The sequence below is a fragment of the Elgaria multicarinata genome, chromosome 1 (genome assembly GCF_023053635.1).
Source record: "Elgaria multicarinata webbii isolate HBS135686 ecotype San Diego chromosome 1, rElgMul1.1.pri, whole genome shotgun sequence".
Lineage (NCBI taxonomy): Eukaryota > Metazoa > Chordata > Lepidosauria > Squamata > Anguidae > Elgaria > Elgaria multicarinata.
Window position 1 is genome coordinate 219145392 of NC_086171.1, and position 19768 is coordinate 219165159.

Consider the following 19768-nt stretch of genomic DNA (forward strand, 5'->3'; position numbering starts at 1 on the left):
TGTGCGTGGACCCCCCGCTCGGCTTCACTTCCAGATCTGCGATTTTTGGATCAGGCCACTTCGCCCTGCCCCCGCTCCGCTCCGCTCGGAGCTCCGGATCCAGATCGGAGCTCCGTTTCCCCCCCATAGGGTTGCATTGAAAGCTAAAAAAGTAAACAACTTTTTTTCTGTTCAAGTTAGAAACCTCACGTTTGGCACCATGACACCTCATGGACGTATACACATGCACGCCAAGTTTCAAGGCAATCCCATCATTCCCTGATTTTTGGGGAATTTTTGAAAATCGGGCACCCCATTCAGACCCCTTTCCATAGCTCCGTCAATTTGCACGTTAGAAACCTCAAACTCGCCACCATGACAGCTTATCCATGTGTCCACATGGACGCCCAGACTCAAGGCAGTCCCATCATCCCCTGATTTTTGGCACGGCTCTAACCTCTAACGCACCACCCATAACCCTAAGTCACACCCCTTTCGATTGCTCCGTCAATTTGCACGTTAGAAACCTCAAACTTGGTACCATGATAGCTTATCCACGTGTCCACATGGACGCCAAGTTTCAAGGAAATCCCATCATCCCCTGATTTTTGGGGAATTTTTGAAAATTGGGCACCCCATTCACACCCCTTTCGATAGCTCCGTCAATTTGCACGTTAGAAACCTCAAACTCGCCACCATGAAAGCTTATCCAGGGATACATACGCACGCCGAGACTCAAGGCAGTCCCATCATCCCCTGATTTTTGGGGAATTTATGAAAATCCATCACCCATTCACACCCCTTTCCAATAGCTCCATCAATTTGCACGTTAAAAAAACCCCTCAAACTCACCACCATGACAGCTTATCCAGGGATACATACGCCGCACACCGAGGCTCAAGGCAGTCCCATCATCCCCTGTTTTTTGGCGGGGCTTAAACCTGCAGACATCTCAATGGGGCCATTTCAAAGGAAATCCCAACATGCCATGAATTGGGGAGTATGAATCTTCTTCCACGCTTGAAAAATGGATTTGGAACTTCCAAAACTCGAAGTGAGCGCAGGAAGGACTTCTCCCCTGAGTCAAAGCCAGACACACACAACATCCCTGCAAGGCGGGCAGGGGAGGAGAGAGGGAAGGCAGGCAGGCAGGCAGCAGACATTTCTGGGGGCATAAGGAAGTGAGCCAAGGATAAGCCAGTAATGCATATAAAATGGAATAAATAAATAAATGAAGGAGGGGTGGAATTAAAAGCAGCAGTGTTGCTGAATAAACAACAAGAACTTTTTTTAAAAGGTTATATCTGTCTTTTACCAGTAATAGGGGGACGTGCCCGGGGGAGGGGGAAGCAGCTGCCAATTTGACTGGTCCTAGTAGTGACCAGTCTTTTAAGAAGCAACGCTGTCAGTTCAACTCATGAAAGACATTGCTCCACCACTAAGAAGTAAAACGCTCACTTCAACTCATGATAGGCATCGCTCCACCACTAAGAGAAGTAGAACTGTCACTTCAACTCATGATAGGCATTGCTCCACCGGGTTACTCTCTTTGGAAGGCTCTGATGGCCTTCCAAATACAGGAGAGAGTGGGGCACGTCCACATGGGATGCCCTAGGGGAGCTCATCCCCTTGCACCACATCTTTTCAGTTGTTCCCCAAAGTTAGGGTGGGTAGCAGTGCTGTGTTTCTATCTCTTATTATTGGCTTAGTATATGATTTCAGGTTGTGTTTGTGCATTTGGTGGGGCTACTGTGTTAAAAAACACTGGGAACAGTCCGTTCAGATTAAGAAAGAGAAGTTTCCCAGAATCCCAAGTTACCCGTTTTGCCTATCCCCTCCTCCAACTTTGGGATCATGTGATCATGACCGGGAGTTGACTCTGCCCCTCAGCAATCGAAAAGGTAATCTTTTTCCCGCCTTTACCCTACTTGTTAAAAAATTCTAGTGCGCGACCTGCACCACACAGAGAGCTGAGAGTAGTCTCAAAATGACCCCCATCCACGACTCTCTGAGCACAAGAATTTTCAGAACGATAGCTTAAAAAACAACCCAGTTATCCCTGATTCTTTTCTGCAATGCAATCCTTTGGGCGAAAACCGCCGTTTGACCCGCGCTGTCCCTGTTTGTAATGTTCGTTTACCTGATTTTTTAAAAAATATAGCACGCGACCCGCATGACGCAGAGAGGTGAGAGTAGTCTCAAAATGACCCCCATCCACGACTGTCTAAGCACAAGAATTTTCAGAACGTTAGCTTCAAAAACAACCCAGTTATCTATGGGCGAAATGTTTTCAAGATGGCGATCGGAGCGCTCCGCGGAAAGAGAAGCCCTCCGAAAATGGGTGCTTCTCTTCGCCTTGCTTCTAGGGGTCCGCGGTCCGCTTCTACTCCGCCTCTGGGCAAGGCGGAGCAGGCCAATTCGCTCCTGCTTCTGCGCTTCTAATCGGAGCGGAGCACATGCCTAGTGCAGACAGGGCCGCCACAGAACACAGCCTGGACCGCGGCAGCTGCAGCGCTGGGCCACGTGCCACGCATGACCTGGCGGCCTTCTCTACGTGTCTCTCTTCCCCCCCCTTCCCATTGCAGGTCTTTGGCCACGGCAAGGCCAACGGGGAACCCACCTGGGCCCTCCTGCTCACCGCCTGCATCTGCGAGATCGGGATCCTCATTGCCTCCCTGGATGAGGTGGCCCCCATCCTCTCCATGTACGTGCCCCCCCCGCATACCCTCCTGATCCCAGGCCGGTTCGCAGAGGGCTCGCTCGGCATCCAGGGAAAAGCCCTCGAGGGGTGACGGCCTGCGCTCCTCTTGCGCGCATCCCAGGCTCCGGCAGCCGCCTTCTCTGCACAGGCTCTGGGGGTGCTCTGAGCCTGCTAGGAGGGGCTGGCGGGGGGCCGGGAATGCCGGGGGGGTCGTGGTCTCCAGTCCCCTCTGCCCCCGGAGCCCAGGTGCAGCCCCTGGCTGTGTGCCTGGGAGCCCGGTGGGAGCCCTCCGCGGGGCTGGGGGTGGCTGAGCTGGGCAGGAAGGGTCTCCTGCTGCCTCTCCTGCCCCAATGCAGGGCCCCTCTCCCCACAGGTTCTTCCTGATGTGCTACATGTTCGTCAACCTGGCCTGTGCGGTGCAGACGCTGCTGAGGACACCCAACTGGCGCCCGCGGTTTCGGTATTACCACTGGTGGGTGTCATCCGCCCGGCTCCTGGGGTCTGGGTGTGGGTGTGTGCTGTGGAACAAGCCTTCTGCCCAGTGCCCTGGAGGGTGGGGGCACGTGCCACGAGGGTCACCACTGCCTCGGAGGGAGGGGAAGTGGGCTTGGCGGGACTTCGGTGGGCCTGGGAAGCGGGGTGGTCGGGCGGCTCTGCTCCGGGCGGCCCTCCGCAACCCTGCCCTGGTGCTTGCAGGACTCTCTCTTTCCTGGGCATGAGCCTCTGCCTGGCCCTGATGTTCATCTGCTCCTGGTACTACGCACTAGTGGCCATGCTGATCGCGGGGCTCATCTACAAATACATTGAGTACCGTGGGTAAGTTGGGGAGGGACCGGTCTGGCTCCCCATTTGGGCTGTGCATGTGGGGGGGGGGGAGAGGGCGCCACCGGCCAAAGGAGTGAGGAATCCGCGCCCCCCCCACTGAGTCTGGGAGGTGGGCTGCCCTCGGCGGAGTCCTGGGTGCCTGAGAGGCAGCGCTTAGCATCCAGCCAGGCCTGCAGGCAGCTGGGCTCCCACCTTGCGCCCGATCTGAGCAAATCACACGCCCCTGGCTGCTCCGTGACCTGGCTTGGCCCTGAGCCTCTTCTCAGGAGTCAGGCAGGGATCGGGGCTGGGTGTGGGCCTCATCCTGGGGGGCTGGAGGAACCCAGGCTGGAGCAAGCGGGGGGAGGGGGGAGCAGGGGCTTCCCCCCCACACTCTGCCGCTGTCGTCTTGCAGGGCAGAGAAGGAGTGGGGCGACGGCATCCGGGGGCTCTCCCTCAGTGCGGCCCGTTACGCGCTCCTGCGCCTGGAGGAAGGGCCGCCCCACACAAAGAACTGGAGGTGAGTGAGCCCGAGGTGGGTGGGGGCTGATGCCCCTGGACTGGGCGGGGGCCGGTGACCTGCTGGGCTCCTCTCTCCTCCGCCTTCCGTGCCTCTGCCGCACGTCAGCGTTTGCACTACAATGGGAGCGCTGCACCAATTCCTGGGCTGGGTGGGGGGGCAGGGCAGGGGTAGAACGTGGTGCCCAGAAGAGCTGGATTCCGCGGCCTGTAAAAGTCATGGACCCCTGAGTGTTGAGTTCCTTGTAAACTCTGGCTGGCTGGCGTGGGTGCAGGGGGTAAAGCCCCGTCCCCGGTGAGTCCTTTACACACACACCCCGGATTCTGAGATGCAAGAGGCGTGGCCACACCTTGGCAGGCCCACCTTGGAGGGACTAAGCGCTCCCGTGTGCATCTCGCAATGCATGCGGGGGCTCCGACTGTGCTCCTCTCGGCCCAGATCACGTGAGGGCCCAAAGTGCACCAGGACACAGAGGGTCTGTGGGGCCCTTCCTTCAACACCTGGGTGTGGCAGGGAAGGGCTGTGAGGGAGAAGCAAGAGCACAGAGGGGGTGGGTCCAGCCGAGAGCCCCTCCAGGGGAGGCCGGCTGGCTGGCTGGACCACGGGCCGCATCCCTGACTCCTGGCTCCCTCCCAGGCCGCAGCTGCTGGTGCTGGTGCGTGTGGATCAGGACCAGAACGTCGTCCACCCACAGCTGCTGTCCTTAACCAACCAGCTGAAGGCCGGCAAGGGGCTGACCATCGTGGGCTCCATGCTGGAAGGGACCTTCCTGGACAACCACCCGCAGGTCCAGCGGGCCGAGGAGGTGAGCAGCCCAGCCCCTCTGGCCGGGAAGCCCCGTCCCCTCCGGCCCAGCCCACCTCGGGGGCCCGTCGCAAAGCTGCTCCGAGCTCCGGGGGGGGGTGGGGGCAGGTTCCCAGCGCCTCTTCCCACCTTCCCCACAGTCCATCCGGCGGCAGATGGAGGCGGAGAAGGTGAAGGGCTTCTGCCAGGTGGTGACCTCGTCCAACGTGCGGGACGGCATGTCCCACCTCATCCAGTCCAGCGGGCTCGGCGGCCTCCAGCACAACACGGTGCTCGTCGGCTGGCCACGCAATTGGCGCAGCAAGGAGGACCACCAGACCTGGAGGAACTTTATCGGTACGAGGCGGGGGCTGGAGGGGCTCCCCAGGAGTAGGGAGGGCAGAGGGCGGGGCAGGCTGGCAGGCAGGGGCAGGGATCCAGGCACCAGTAGGCAGGGTGCGCGCTGGCAGGCGAGTTCAGCTCAGCCGGAGGGATGCCCGGGGACATCCGGCCTCCCTCGTTCCCCTTGGGCCCGTGACTGGGGGGCTCTCTCATGATCCGGCCTGTGCCCCCCCCCCCGGTCTGTCTTCCCTGGAGCTGCAGAGGAAAACTGAGACACATCCAGGAAGCTGCTGAGAGCGGTGTCGCCCTCGCCCCGCCACCCCAGCTCATGCTCCTCCGTGGGCCCCAGGGGTGTGTGCTAGAGCAAGCAGGAGCTTGGCTCTCCCACTGGGTGCCCTCTCGTGTCTCCTGGGCTGTCAGCCGGGTGAGAGGAGCAGCCTCCGCCCGCTGCCCCGCAAGCCTGTCCACGGCTCACCCAGGGGGCCCCTCTCTCTTGGCGAGGGACGAGGCCCTCCGCCGCTCCCTCCGGGGCCCCGGGTGGCTGACGCTTCTTTCCCTTCCATGCGCCCCACAGAGTTGGTGCGAGAGACCACAGCTGGGCACATGGCACTGCTGGTGGCCAAGAATCTGGCCATGTTCCCAGCCAACACGGAGCGCTTCTCCGAGGGCCACATCGACGTCTGGTGGATCGTGCATGACGGAGGGATGCTGATGCTGCTGCCCTTCCTGCTGCGCCAGCACAAGGTACCCAGGGAGGAGGGCAGGGGGGCAGAAGGCGGCGGGGGGGGGCGGAGGGAGAGCGTACTAAAACCGTTCCCTCTGGGCAGAGCCAGTTGCGTGCTGGCTAGGAGGGGCGGTGCTGAGGCCCCTGCTTTGAGCCTCAGCACCCGGCAGCAGCAGCAGCAGCAGCAGCGGCCCCTTGTCTCCTCTTCAGGTGTGGCGCAAGTGCAAGATGCGGATCTTCACCGTGGCCCAGATGGACGACAACAGCATCCAGATGAAGAAGGACTTGACCACCTTCCTGTACCACCTGCGCATCACGGCAGAAGTGGAAGTTGTGGAGATGGTGAGGGCCGGGGCGGGGGCCGGGGTGGAGATGGCACGGTGGGGGGGGCAGCCCCAGGAGGACCCCGGCAGCGTCGGTGGGGGGAACTGACCCAGTCCTGCATTGTTTGGCTCTCCCACCTACGCCTATTTCCACGCCACCTTGCATGAGAGAATTGGGAAACCCAGAGCGCAAAGGGAGTGGCAGGACGCCCATTCCGGCCCCTCCGCCACGGGCAGAATTCAGTTGCAAAGAACCTGCCCGGATTCATTCTTGCCCCCAGCAGCAGCAGCAGCAGCAGCAGCAGCTCCTGCCATGGGGGCATTAAGAGCGGAACATCAGAAGAGCCCTGATGCAGGATCACAGCACGGGTGGCCCACCGGCTGCCCGCAGGAAACCCACGAGGAGGGCCCGAGTGCCACAGCACCCTTGAGCCCCTGTTCCCCAGCAACGGGCCCTTCCCCTCCCGTCCCCCGTCCTATGGTCTTCGAAGACGACTGCTAAGGCGACTCCCCTGGCCTCTCCGGGGCAAGCCCTGCAGGGTCTGTTCTGAGGCTGCCTTCCGGCCGCCTCGGGGCCCCTCTTGGAACCCAGGCATCACCTGGCCCCTCAGCTCCGCCAGCCCCAGCCCTCTTCCGTGGTGGAAAGAGGCTCCGGCTCTCGTACGTCGTCCCCCCTGGCATGCAAATGCAACGCTGTGGATGACAGCAAGAGAGGCCGGCTCTGCCAGCCCTGGAACAACTTGTACAGATGGAGCCCTTTGCACGTCCAAAGCGTGGCTCACGGCGCAGGTGTGTCTCTCTGCCCAGCAGGCTGGGTGGCTTCCAGCCCAGGGGTGTGTGGCACTATCGCCCTGCCTCATTCGTGGAATTTCAGGGGTGGCTGGGTGGGTGCCAGATGCCACGGCCTCCCACTTGCCACCCTCCCATGTTTTCCCTCCACTTCTGCCTTTGTCCACACCACAGACACTCCATCCAGGAGGAGAAGGTGGCAGAGCAGCACAAGGCCTCCTGACTGGCCACGCTGGGCAGACCCCTCCGCCTGGGAGCGCCCCGGGGGGAGCCTTTGGGGCTGATATGCGAGGGGTGGGTGGGTGGGTGTGACTGAATAGTGAGAGGGACGGGAGGGGAGGAGACCCCCAACCACACACTCCCTAGAGAGCTTCGGCTATTGGGCGGCATAAAAATGTAATAAATAAATAAATTAATGCTGTGAACGCAGAAACTTCGGACGCTTCCAGGCGGAGGGAGAGCCCTCGTGGAGCTCTCTCTTCCTTCCTTCTTTGCCTCCTGAAGGGATGTTTTGTCCAAAGGAAAAAAGATGGAAGAAGCAGTGGAAAAACACGGGAGGGTTACAAGTGGGAGGTCTGGACACCCGCCCCCCCTAAAATTCCATGGAGGAGGTGGCAGCAGGGCGATTGCACCATGGAAGCCTTGTGCAGGAGCCCTGCCCGGGCATTTCCAAGTGCTCCTCCACAGCTACAAGAGGGAAAACAACGGGCCCTGTTGTCGTTTGCACTTGCTCAGTAATTTCTAGAAGTTTTTCAGTCTCGGTAACAATCAATTATAACCCAAATAAAGGAAAAGAATTATAACTGGGATTAAAACAAAACGTAGCAGAACAGTCTTGAGAAGAAAACAGCAGGAGGAGACAGCACCGTTCCGTTCCGAGAAGGGAAGCTCTTCTCCCAGCCAGGCCCCTGGAACGCTCACCATTCCCACCCCTGACCGACTGTCCATGGGGCCGGACACCAGCTGACTGCAAACCTTCCCCCCCCCGCCCGCTGTTCTTCTTTGCCCCCCAGCATGAGAGCGACATCTCCGCCTACACCTATGAGAAGACTCTGGTGATGGAGCAGCGGTCCCAGATACTCAAGCAGATGCACCTGACGAAGACGGAGCGGGAGCGGGAGGTAAGGCCTGCCCTTGGCTCCGGGCCCCCCGGCATTCATGCCCCTTTATGGACTGAAAAATGACCCGGATGCTGTGATGTCACACAAAAGTATGAAGATACCAGCAATGTGTAGAGGGGAGGATCCGTTCTGCTTCAAGGCTGGCCCGGCAAGGGCCACGCAGGTTGCTCCACAGCTAACGTGGCTGCAGTCTGTGCAGGCCCCTGTGAGTGGACGGGTTCGCCTCGGTGGCTGCTTCCCAGGGCAGGTGTGTGTGTGTGTGTGTGTGTGTGTGTGTGTGTGTGTGTGTGTGTGTGTGTGTGTGTCTGCTGGGCCTTCCCCCTGTGACTGGGGTTTCTGTTGCCTGTTCAAGGATGCTGCCTGGCCAGGCTCAGTGACAGCAGCTCCCCCATTTTTCCTCCTGCTGTGTGCAACGGACTAAGGCTAGGATGAGTTGGGTGTTCAGCAAATACCATTATCAGCAGAAAACCAGGGGGAAGGGCGGGTTTGGGACCTATCGGGTGCAGCCTGGCAGAGCTGGACATCAGGAAAAGCTTCCTGACTGTAAGAGCAGTACGACAATGGAACCCATGACCCAGGGAGGTGGTGGGCTCTCCCACCCTAGAGGCCTTCAAGGGGCAGCAGGACAACCCTCTGTCAGGGAGGCTTTAAGGTGGATTCTTGTAACTGAGCAAGGGGGTAGACCTCGAAGGCCTCGTAGGCCCCTTCCAACTCCATGACCCTATCATTGCCCAAGTCACCTGTCACCTCCCCCTTCCATTCCCCAGATCCAGAGCATCACGGATGAGTCACGTGGCTCCATTCGGCGCAAGAACCCAACCAACACACGCCTACGCCTGAGCGTCCCCGACGAGCAGGTGGGCGACAATGAGGAGAAGCCTGAAGAAGAGGTAAGGTCCAGGGGCTGTGGGGAGTGGTCCAGGCAAAGGCATTTGGATCCGGCGGCTGTGGAGCTGCTTGCCGTCAGATCAGGGGTGGGTGGCAATCAACTGCCCACCCATCCCTGACAGATGTACTGCCACCTGTCAGGGAGGCTCTAGGGTGGATTCCTGCACTGAGCAGGGGGTTGGACTCGAAGGCCTTGTAGGCCCCTTCCAACTCTGTTATTCTAGGATTCTATGATTCTATGAACCATGGATGATTAGGCTTCTAGAGGAAGGATCTGGGTAGCTGCTCCTGGGTGTAACATCTCCCACACTCGAGGCCTTCAAGAGGCAGCTGGACAGCCACCTGTCAGGGATGCTTTAGGGTGGATTCCTGCATTGAGCAGGGGGTTGGACTCGATGGCCTTGTAGGCCCCTTCCAACTCTGCTATTCTATGATTCTATGAACCGTGGATGATTAGGCTTCTAGAGGAAGGATCTGAGTAGCTGCTCCTGGGTGTAACATCTCCTGCCCCACTTCATTGCAGTTTCCTTGGACAGCGTTGCTGAGGCTGGCTGGGCTCCCTCACTCCACATCCTGCACCCCCAGCTGGGAGAGGGGAGGAGGGTCTCCTCTCTGCTGCTGGTGTTCTAGGGTTCCTGTCCCCACGTTCCTGGATGGGGCTGACGAGAGTTTGCTGTCACTGTGTGCCCCAAGGAATGGCATGGGGGAGCAAGAGGGAGGGGAGCAGGAGAGGAAGGTGCCCCTCCAGCTGGCTGCCTCTCCATCCGGGTCACGGACCAGCGGCCCACTTGGCTCCTCCTCTTTGAGAACTGCCTGCTCCTCCACGGCCTTCCCAGGGATCCATGACGGGCCTTTGAGAAGGGCTGCCTGGACTGGCTGGCTTGGCTTTTTCCTTGCCTACAGCCATTAGGCGATGGCGGGAGCCTGTCGCTTTCAGCAGTGCCCTTCTGCCTGGGAGGGAGAGAGAGAGAGAGAGAGAGAGAGAGAGAGAGAGAGAGAGAGAGAAAGGCAGAAGGCCTCTGCGAGAGGGCTTGCCCTGTTGCACCAGCACTTACATTCCAATCATCGTTTGCAAGGAGCCTACTGCTCAGTTCATTGGGAGGCTGTTTTAGCCAGCTAAATGGTTTTTAACTGGTTAGAACTGATGAAGCCCCAGAGCATCACTGCCCCCGTCAAACGGAAATCAAACTGAATTCCACGCAGAGAGGAAGAAGGCAAGCCAAGAAGGCAAGGCGGGCGGATTGCAATGGCTGGGGCCTGGGCCTGGTTTTGTAAGGGAAGGGGAGGCTGCCCCCAGGCGCATGGGGCAGAGGGGCTGGGCCGGCCGGCCGGCCACAACCACCTCTCCATTCAACAGGTGCAGCTGATCCATGACAAGAATGCCACCACCTTCTCGAGCAGCTCCCAGTCGCCAGGGGACGACGAGGCGGAAGCCGAGGCGGAGCCTGAGGCCGAGGCGGCCCCCGAGAAAGTGCACCTCACGTGGACCCAGGAGAAGGTGGCCGAGAAGAACAAGGCCAAGAGCCCCGTCAGCCCAGAAAGCATCAAGGACTTCTTCAGCATGAAGCCGTGAGTCCTCCTGGCCTCCTCCAGGGAGCAGGGCGCCCGTGTTGCACGCCGGGGGGCGGGTGGGCAGGAGCGCAGGCTTGCTCCTGGCTCCGCCGTGCCCAGCGCTGCCCCTGATCAGGCCAGCAGCCGTTTGGCCCGTGCTGGGAAGCCCGGGGCGCAGGTGGGGGAGGAGAGGGCGCGCCAGGAGGGGGGAGAGCCGGCGGTGTGTTTGGGCCGGAGCAGGGGCTCTGCATCCCAGGCAGTGAATGACCCGCTCTCTCTCTTCCTCCAACTGCCTGCCGCTGCCAGGGAGTGGGAGACCCTGTAAGTTTGGCTCTGTGCTGTTCTGCTCCATGTTGTGGGAGATTACCGGGGGTGGGGGGGGGAGGGGGAGGGGGAGGCGGAGGGGGAGGGTCCCAAGTGTGCCTGCAGCTGTGCTTTGGCCTGCCCCCGCCCCTTCCTTGTCAAGCCTCTTTCCGTTGTGAGCAGGGCCATGCTGTGTCCAGGGCCCAGGCGGAGATGGGCGGACAGAGGGCTTCTGAGCCTGCCCCCCCCAACCCACCTGGCCCCTTCCTCCTGTAGGAACCAGTCCAACGTGCGGAGGATGCACACGGCCATCAGGCTCAACGAGGCCATCGTGAAGAAGTCGCAGGAGGCCAAGCTGGTGCTGCTCAACATGCCTGGCCCCCCTCGGAACCGCAAGGGGGACGAGAACTGTATCCTTCCGGGGGGCTGGCTGAGGCCCACGGCATGGGGGTGGGTTTCTGGGGCACGGCGTCGGGGACTGGGACAGACTGAGGGCCAGGTGGGGATTCCAGGAGCTGCCCACCCCCACCCCCGCACACGCTGAAAATCCTCCCGAGAACAGATGGAGGAGGAAGCGGATGGGTTTGCCATCGCTGCAAGCAGAGAAAAGACGGGGGAGATGAGCAGAGGACCCTTTTCTGAGCCACGGGGAGGGGAGACGGTGCTCGGACCGCCAATAAGCAGACTTGGGCAGGGTCACCCCCCCACAGGGGGGGGGAAACTGGGGGCCCTTCTGGGCTGGAAGGCAAGGAGGGTTCAAGTTCGAAGGCACACCCAGTTCTGAGGGGCTTTGGGAAGGGATGGTGGCTGTTGCTGGTTCCCCTGCCCCCGCACACTGGAAGGAAGCAAAAGGCAGCCCTGAGCCTGAGGGAGCGCAGGATGAGGCCCAGAGCGCACGGACTGGGAGGGAGTTGGGTCCTAAGCGGGGTGGGGGTGAAAGAGGCAGGACCTCCGTTTCGAGCAAAGGGGGAGGGGGAGAGTCTCCCGCCAATAAAATCTATTTGAATTCAACCCTTCAGGACACAAAATGTGGGGAGCTCCTGCGAAAGCGGCTGCTGAGCCCCCCAGCCCAGCCCCACGTGCTCTGGCAAAAGGAGTTGGCTCCGTAGGGAAGCTCCCTGCTCCTCAAGTGGGGCAGAGGGGAGGGGCGGCTCCCTCTTCTTGCCCTGGGCTAGGCGTCGTGGAGGAGGGCAAAGGGTCCGAGCCTCAAGAAGGCCCCGGCGAGAGTCACACGGGTGGGTTTCCCAGGACATCAAGGCTGGGGGGTGGGGTGGGGGTTTCCTTCTGGGCCACCGAGGAGGGTGCCTTTCCAGCAACCCTTGACTGCTCAACCCAGATATGGAATTCCTGGAGGTGCTGACGGAGCACCTTGACCGGGTTCTGCTGGTGCGCGGCGGTGGCCGGGAAGTTATCACGATCTACTCCTGAGAAGCTGGCCGAGACCCGTGCCCGAAGATTTGTGCCCCCCCGAGAGCCCCGCCCATCCCTTTGCACCCGTCTCCCAGAGAGCAAGGAGGAAGTGCCCCCCCACCATCCCCATATTGGAACTGCCACGCCAGGCGCATCCAAGCTCACAGGCCAAGGCTGCCTCCTGCCCAGCGGCACCGCTGTCGTCGGCCCGGCGATAGTCCTCCGCCCCCTTCTCCGCAACGCCCAGACTGATGCTCAGAGCGGGACGGGACGGAGCGCCGCCTGCAGCTAAGCCGCGCTTCCAGGCATGTCCTGCGAGGCTGGAGACTCGGTTGCATTGGGCCCCCTCACCCTGTTCCTGCCTGCTTTTCTATCGTTGCCTTTTGTTGGATGTACTCGCTCCCCCCCGCCACCCCCAGCCCAGCTACCAAGATGGGGAGAAGGCCCCAGCCAAGGCCACCAGCATGCTTTCCCTGCCCAGGCTGGCCTCTCCCCCCTCCTCCTGCCTTCTGCACCAGGCTGCGTCCCTTTCTGCAGCAGGCGTGTCCCGCCCCATGGCCGGATTTGATCCGTGGCTGGTTCTTTGGTGAGGGAAAGGGCTGAAGCGAGAGCCGGGTTGAGACAACCGGCGGGGCGGGCTTCCTGCCTCCCTGCAGGTCCCGCTGCCTCCCAAGGCCCCCATGATGGCCTGGCAGCTGCACCTGAGCCCTGGACGCTGCCCAGGCCGGGTCCGCTTCTGGACTCGGGCAGCCGGCCCCTCCGGGTCCAGGGAGCAGGCCTGGCTGGCCCTACTGCCTCCTGGAAGCGAGGCTGCTGGAGAAAGCTCTCTGCCCAGCTTCGCACCTCACATTCTTCAGCCATTTTGCACTTTTGTCTTGTGGCCTGAGCTCCCATCTCTCTCTCTCTCTCTCTCTCTCTCTCTCACACACACACACACACACACACACACACAGAGGTGTGTCTGCCCAATACTGGACCCAGAAATGTCACCTGTGGGGCCATCTGCGTCCCCTCTCCCAAATGGCTGCATCCCTTCCTGCTCAGGCACAGGCTCAGGGCCTCCTCCGGCCCACCGCCCCCTTTGCACTTTAGGACTGGGTCTTCCAGCCCCACACATGGGCTGCGAGATGCTCTCCTCAAGCCGAGGGCAGAGGTGAGCCCTGGAACGCTGCCATGGCCACTGCTGCCATGGTGTCGGTCCGGGGGTTGCCTCTGGCGCCTCTCAAGACACACCTTCTCCCCTTTCCTGCGCCAAGAGACTCCTCTGGGCACCAGGAAGCCTGGGGGGAGCACCGCCCCTCCCTCGGTCTCCTCTGGCTCGGCTGAGGTGTCTTTTGGGATCCTGCTTCCGTTCCCCCCAACCTCACTTCGCCTCCTGATACCAAAATGAGACTGCATGTGAGGCTCTTGGGACCCGACCCGACCCACCCTCCGCTCCCTCCTCCCACAGCGTCTGCCCTAACAGGAAAAAAAACAACAACTGTGGAGCTTTTAACCAATGTGAATAGTTCTCAGAAACCAGGAGGATGCTGCCCCGGCTGCGGGCCTGTATATAATGTACATAGCACAGGACATGTATTTTTAAAAGTGGTCCATATTTATGTGAAAAGAAACAAGAGAAAGTCTATACATATAGAGAGGTATATCTAGAAATGTGACAGGAGTCCCTGGCAGCCTGCAGCTGTACAGGGGTGGGGGTTACGGTGAAGCCCCCTGGGTGGGGCCAGTAGCCAGACCTGAACTCCTTTCTCGAGCATCAAGCACTTCTGAGCGTGCGAATTCCCCGAGACGGTGCAGCAAGGCGGCAGCAGAGCCAGGGGCTGCTTCCCCTTCGTGCGCTTGTTCTCGACTTGGCTTCTGTGGATTCTTAAATGACCAGAACCGCCAGCACCGATCTGAGCTTCCACTCCGAGTGCAGCCTGCTAAGCTTCAAACTCTCCCCGTCCGGCCATGCAGCTTGGCTCCATCCCTTCCCACATCCCCTACTTGGCTAGGGCACAGCTGGGGGTCAGGCGACCTCTGTGCTCACACATCGGGACCCCCGTCAGCGTAAGCACGGACGGGAGAGGAGGCCCACTGCCACACGTCCCTTCCCCGTCATTTACGTTGTAGCACCTGGCTTGCCTACGTGCTGCCAGCTTAGCTGATCTACCCGTTGCAGAGAGATGGGCTCCTTGCTGGCCATCTCTGGCCGCACCAGAACCCAGAGCCAGGTCAAGGCGCCTCCTCCCTCTTCGCTGCTGCATGGCTGGCACCTCCCTTTCCCAGCACCCCCTCCGACGGATGAGAGGGCCAGGCTTAGCCGGTGGCACCGCATGCTAGTTTACACCCCCAGTTCTGACCCTGCACGTTTTGGCCCCCGTGACCGTGTGCGCCGTTCTCACCTGGAACCTCCTTCCACCAATGCGCTTGGAGAGGAGGGGTTTGCAGCGCAAACAGGACGGCCTGTGGCCTGGGCCCCCGCTGGGAAATAAGCAGCAACGCAAAATGGGCCCGAGCCACTCCCCACCACGCGGCCAACCCTCTCGTTGCCCTGGCTGGGCTAGAGAGAGGCAGCAGTGGCTGGCAAGCGCATCCTTCGGAGGGGATGCTGGTCCGAGCGCGCTGCTTGAGCTCCCAAAGTGGGAACGGAGCCCAGCGAGGCGAGGGCCCAGAGGCCGGCGGTTGGGCTGGTTGAACACACTTCTTTCTGTGCTCCATGTGCAATATCTTTGTTCTGAATGTTACCACCAGTCAGCTCATCCAGTAACCTTTATAATCGATCACCGTAGCTACTCTGTTTTATGTCCATCCAAGTGACTTTGATTCGAGTGCAATATTTCTATAGCTGTCGTGAGCTCCTTCATAGGCTTCATGTTCTAGGGACGATGTGTGCAAAGCGCCCATCAGTCCACTCCTTGTAAATAAACCGGGTTGCAAATCCAAAGGAACGTGCATTAGGCCTGCCTTTACTTCGTGCCAGTGTCTCCGCGGCCGCCCCGGCCGCCCCTTTATGCTGTTCTCTCTATGCCCATAGATATCCTTGGGGTTGTGGCTCCTCCTTTGATTGCTTGTGTTGACGCTTCTATTGTATTTTATTTTTATTTTATAGACTCCTGTCTGCACAAAATGCAATAAAAGGATTTTATTACACCCTTCACTTACTGCTCATGGCAATTTTGGTCTTTTTGAGAAATTACAAAGCAGTGTCCCAGAGCAGAGGGCTTGTTGCTGGGCGTCGCTCACGGGACCCCCATCCAGGACACATCTGCTTCTGCCTGTCCCAGGCTTAGGACTTCCCACTTCAGCCTGGAGCCCAGGGAAAGGGGGCCTTGCTTGCATCAAGGGCGGGCCATCGCTCAGGAGGGCAGAGCCCCTGCTTCACGTGCAGAAGCCCCCAAGGTCAATCCTTGGCAGCATCTCCAGGTAGGACCAGAAAGAATCCTGGAGAAGCCGCTGCCGGTCAGTGTGGGCAATATTGAGCTAGATCCACCAATAGTCAGGCTCCGTGTAAGGCAGCCCCCTATGTCCCCGGGATGGCTCTCAATACCGATCCAATCGCTCAACTAGGGGAAATAGTTCAATTTAAAGAGGAAATGTGCTCTCGGGGTGGGTGGGGTGATGGGCTATCTATGGGGCAGGTCATCACCCATCAGTGGGTGGAATTTCCGAGAAGGCTGCATTATGCAGGAAGGTGCAAAACGGCAGCTTGACTTTGATAAAATGAATAGTCCAGGAACACCTAATTTCTTTGAATGAGCTCGAATCTCTAGGGCTCAATGAACTGCATCTCAGAGAATAAAGGAGCTAGCAGAAGAACTCTCAGAACCACTGTCTATTATCTTTGCAAACTAATGGAAGACGGGTGAAGTCCCAGATGACAGGAGGAGGGCAAATGTTGTCCCAATCTTCAAAAAGGGCAAAATGGAGGAACTTGTGAACTGCAGACCAGTCAGTCTGACATCCATCCCTAGGAAAATTCTGGAGCAGATTATAAAGAAGTCAATCTGTAAACACCTTGAAATCAATGTGGTGATCACTAGAAGCCAACATGGATTTGTCAAGAACAAGTCCTGTCACACTAATCTGATGACATTCTGATTAGCGTATTAGCTAAAAGTGGGCTAGATGGAACTATTAGTTGAGTCCACAGTTGGATACACAACTTGGACTCAAAGAGTACTTATCAATGGCACCTCCTTAAACTGGGGAGAGGCAACGAGTGGGGTGCCGCAGGGCTCTGTTCTGGGCCCAGTGCTCTTCAATATTTTTATTAAGGATTTGGACAAGGAGGTGCAGGAACACTTATCAAATTTGCAGATGACACAAACTTGGGTGGGATAGCTAATACTTCAGAAGACAGAAACAAACTTGAAGGTGATCTTGATAGGCTGGAACACTGGGCTGAAAACAACAGAATGAAATTTAATTGGGATAAATGCCAACCTCTTCACTTAGGAAAAAGAAACCAAATGCACAAGCATAGCTTTCTAATAGTACAAGGTACTAATGGTTCCCTTCTATCTGTCACTAGTTAGGCCTCATGTTGAGGACTGCATCCTGTTCTGAGCACCACACTTCAAGAAGGATGCAGCCAAGCTGGAGGGGGTTTAGAGGAGGGCAACCAGGAGGATCAGGGGTCGGGAAACAAAGCCCTGTGAAGAGAGACTGAAAGAACTGGGCATGTTTAGCATGGAGAAGAGAAGATGGAGGGGAGGCATGATAGCACTCTTCAAATACTTGAAAGGCTGTCACACAGAGGAGGGCCAGGATCTCTTCTCGATCCTCCCAGAGTGCAGGACACGGAATAACGGGCTCAAGTTACAGGAAGCCAGATTCCAGCTGGACATCAGGAAAAACTTCCTGACTGTTAGAGCAGTGCGACAATGGAATCAGTCACCCAGGGAGGTGGTGGGCTCTCCCACACTAGAGGTCTTCAAGAGGCAGCTGGACAACCATCTGTCACAGGGATGCTTTAGGGTGGATTCCCGCATTGAGCAGGGGGTTGGACTCGATGGCCTTGTAGGCCCCTTCCAACTCTGCTATTCTATGATTCTATGAGTCCAATCATATTGCTCTACGGGCTCATTTGTGCACGTTTCTCATGCTAGCAGGGTGACAAGCCTTTACGTGGCCCACAAACCGTTCATCCGAGAATGTGAGGCTGTCCATTTCCTGAGGCAGCTGCCAGGCAGACCAGGGCTCTCGCTTCATGTACCCTTCACGCTCCCGACGGAGAGCAGCGGTCCGGGTTCTCAGGCACTCTTTTCCTTGCCCCCACAGCCCCAAAGCCCCTGGTGACTGCACCGGGCTTCTGCAGGTGGAGGGAGGTGCTCTATCGTTCAGGTAAGGCGCGTCCCCCACAATTTCTAAGTTTCCAACCAAATTAATGAAAAGATCAAAAGTGGAGAAATGGGTTGGTGGGGAGAAGGGCAGAGGTGGGTGAAGCCCCTGTAAGGGCAGCCCGGATTCCCATCTTCCCACTGCAGGAGAAGCCACCACGGACCGAGCCTGAGCCCGCCTGCTTGGGAAGGCCGCGCTCCGCTCCTGAGCTACAGGCTCGGCCTGAACGTCGTCTGAACTGCTGGTCTCTGCACTTGCTGTTTTTCTCTTCCCTCGTCCCTTTTCCCATTTGCACCAGGGATTATCTTGGATTGCAAACCACATTGAGCGCACTGGGAGAAAGGCAGGAAAATCAATCAAGGCCATACACCAAAATGTTCAAACAAACAGAATCAAAGTTTCAGAGATGCTTGATAAGTGAAACAAATCCAAAGAAAATATTAGCAATCAAACTTTGGTTTTGTAGTTTGGTGACAAGAGATCTTGAATTGTAAGTAAATGGATAAAGTATTACATACTGACTTGAAGAGCCGGAGTTGTGCTCTTTTAGGTGGCTTTTCTTTCATTTTTTTCCAATTTATTTTGAGACTTTTTGACTTGTATAGAGTGGAAAGTAAGAGGACTGTGATAAAACAGTGTTGGGGGTGAGGTAGTTTCCTGCGGTGTGATCTTGAGGGACTTTCAAAGTATAAAAACGTAAGAGCAGCCCTGATGCTGGATCAGACCAAGGGTCCACCTAGTCCAGCATTCTGTTCACACAGGGACCAACCAGCCGTCGGCTCGGAACCCACAAGCTGGACACGGGGGGAACAGCACCCTCCCGGCCATGTTGCACTGCGTTCTAGTACTGAGAGGGAGGAAAACGTAGGGCTGTGCACGAACCCCCCAATCCGCTTCGGAGCCCGGTCTGGACCTTCTGAATCAGGACTGATCCACTTCAGACCGATCCGGACCCCCCACCCCCACCCCGACCCACTTTGGACCCAAGATCTGAAGCAAGATTTGGACCTCCAAATCATTCGGATGATTTACCCTATAGCCTTTCATTAGGAGAAATAAATGCCTATAACGTTTTTATTTTTCAAGAAACCTGGTGTTCTTACAGATGTCATCGACGTACTCATTTGTGTAAATTTTCAGAAGAATCCATCCAGCACTTTGGTCACTATAAATTTTTAAAAATTTGTTTTTTCGCCAGAGGCTTGCATTGGGAGAAAAAAAAACGGCTATAACTTTTTTATTTTTCAAGATATAAACATAAAATGTGTTGAGGTTACAGATGGAGTTATGACTGTCATGTGTGTAAAATTTCAGAAAGATCCGTCCAGCACTTTGATCATAAACAAATTGTTAAAATGTGGGGCTTTAAATTGAATCTAACATCCATCCCTGGGAAAATTTTGGAGCAGATTATAAAGAAATCAATCTGTAAGCACCTTGAAAACAAAGCAGTGATTATGGAGCAACTATTAGGTGGATCCACAGCTGGCTACAGAATCGGACTCAAAGAGTACTTATCAATGGAACCTTCTCAAACTGGGGAGAGGCAACGAGTGGGGTGCCGCAGGGCTCAGTCCTGGGCCCAGTGCTCTTCAACATTTTTATCAATGATTTGGACGAGGAGGTGCAGGGAACACTTATCAAATTTGCAGATGACACAACATTGGGTGGGATAGCTAATACCCTGGAAGACAGAAACAAACTTCAAAGTGATCTTGATAGGCTGGAGTGCTGGGCTGAAAACAACAGAATGAAATTTAATAGGGAGAAATGCCAAGTTCTACATTTAGGAAATAGAAACCAAATGCACAGTTACAAGATGGGGGATACTTGGCTCAGCAATACTATAAACGAGAAGGATCTTGGAATTGTTGTAGATCGCAAGCTGAATATGAGCCAACAGTGTGATATGGCTGCAAGGAAGGCAAATGCTATTTTGGGCTGCATTAATAGAAGTATAGCTTCCAAATCGCGTGAGGTACTGGTTCCTCACTAATCAGCCCTGGTTAGGCCTCATCTAGAGTACTGCATCCAGTTCTGGGCTCCACCACTCAAGAAGGACACAGACAAGCTGAAGCGTGTTCAGAGGAGGGCAACCAGGATGATCAGGGGTCTGGAAACAAAGCCCTATGAAGAGAGACTGAAAGAACTGGGCATGTTTAGCCTGGAGAGGAAAAAGACGGAGGGAGACATGAGAGCACTCTTCAA

The 19768-nt window shown here is 57.3% G+C and overlaps 1 protein-coding gene across 1 annotated transcript in view; it reads left to right on the forward strand.

Annotated features, from left to right (window-relative positions):
* Positions 1-12393, forward strand: part of SLC12A5 (solute carrier family 12 member 5) — a 67646-nt gene extending 55253 nt beyond the window's left edge. Inside the window, exons 13-26 of the mRNA XM_063147517.1 lie at positions 2565-2683; positions 3054-3152; positions 3377-3496; positions 3900-4004; positions 4641-4809; positions 4949-5144; positions 5704-5873; positions 6064-6195; positions 7979-8086; positions 8854-8976; positions 10332-10543; positions 10832-10846; positions 11105-11238; positions 12165-12393. Of these exons, the coding sequence (XP_063003587.1) occupies positions 2565-2683; positions 3054-3152; positions 3377-3496; positions 3900-4004; positions 4641-4809; positions 4949-5144; positions 5704-5873; positions 6064-6195; positions 7979-8086; positions 8854-8976; positions 10332-10543; positions 10832-10846; positions 11105-11238; positions 12165-12256 (1794 nt within the window). The 3' untranslated portion in view covers positions 12257-12393. The remainder of the gene's footprint in view (positions 1-2564; positions 2684-3053; positions 3153-3376; positions 3497-3899; positions 4005-4640; positions 4810-4948; positions 5145-5703; positions 5874-6063; positions 6196-7978; positions 8087-8853; positions 8977-10331; positions 10544-10831; positions 10847-11104; positions 11239-12164) is intronic.
* The last annotated feature ends 7375 nt before the right edge of the window (positions 12394-19768 follow it).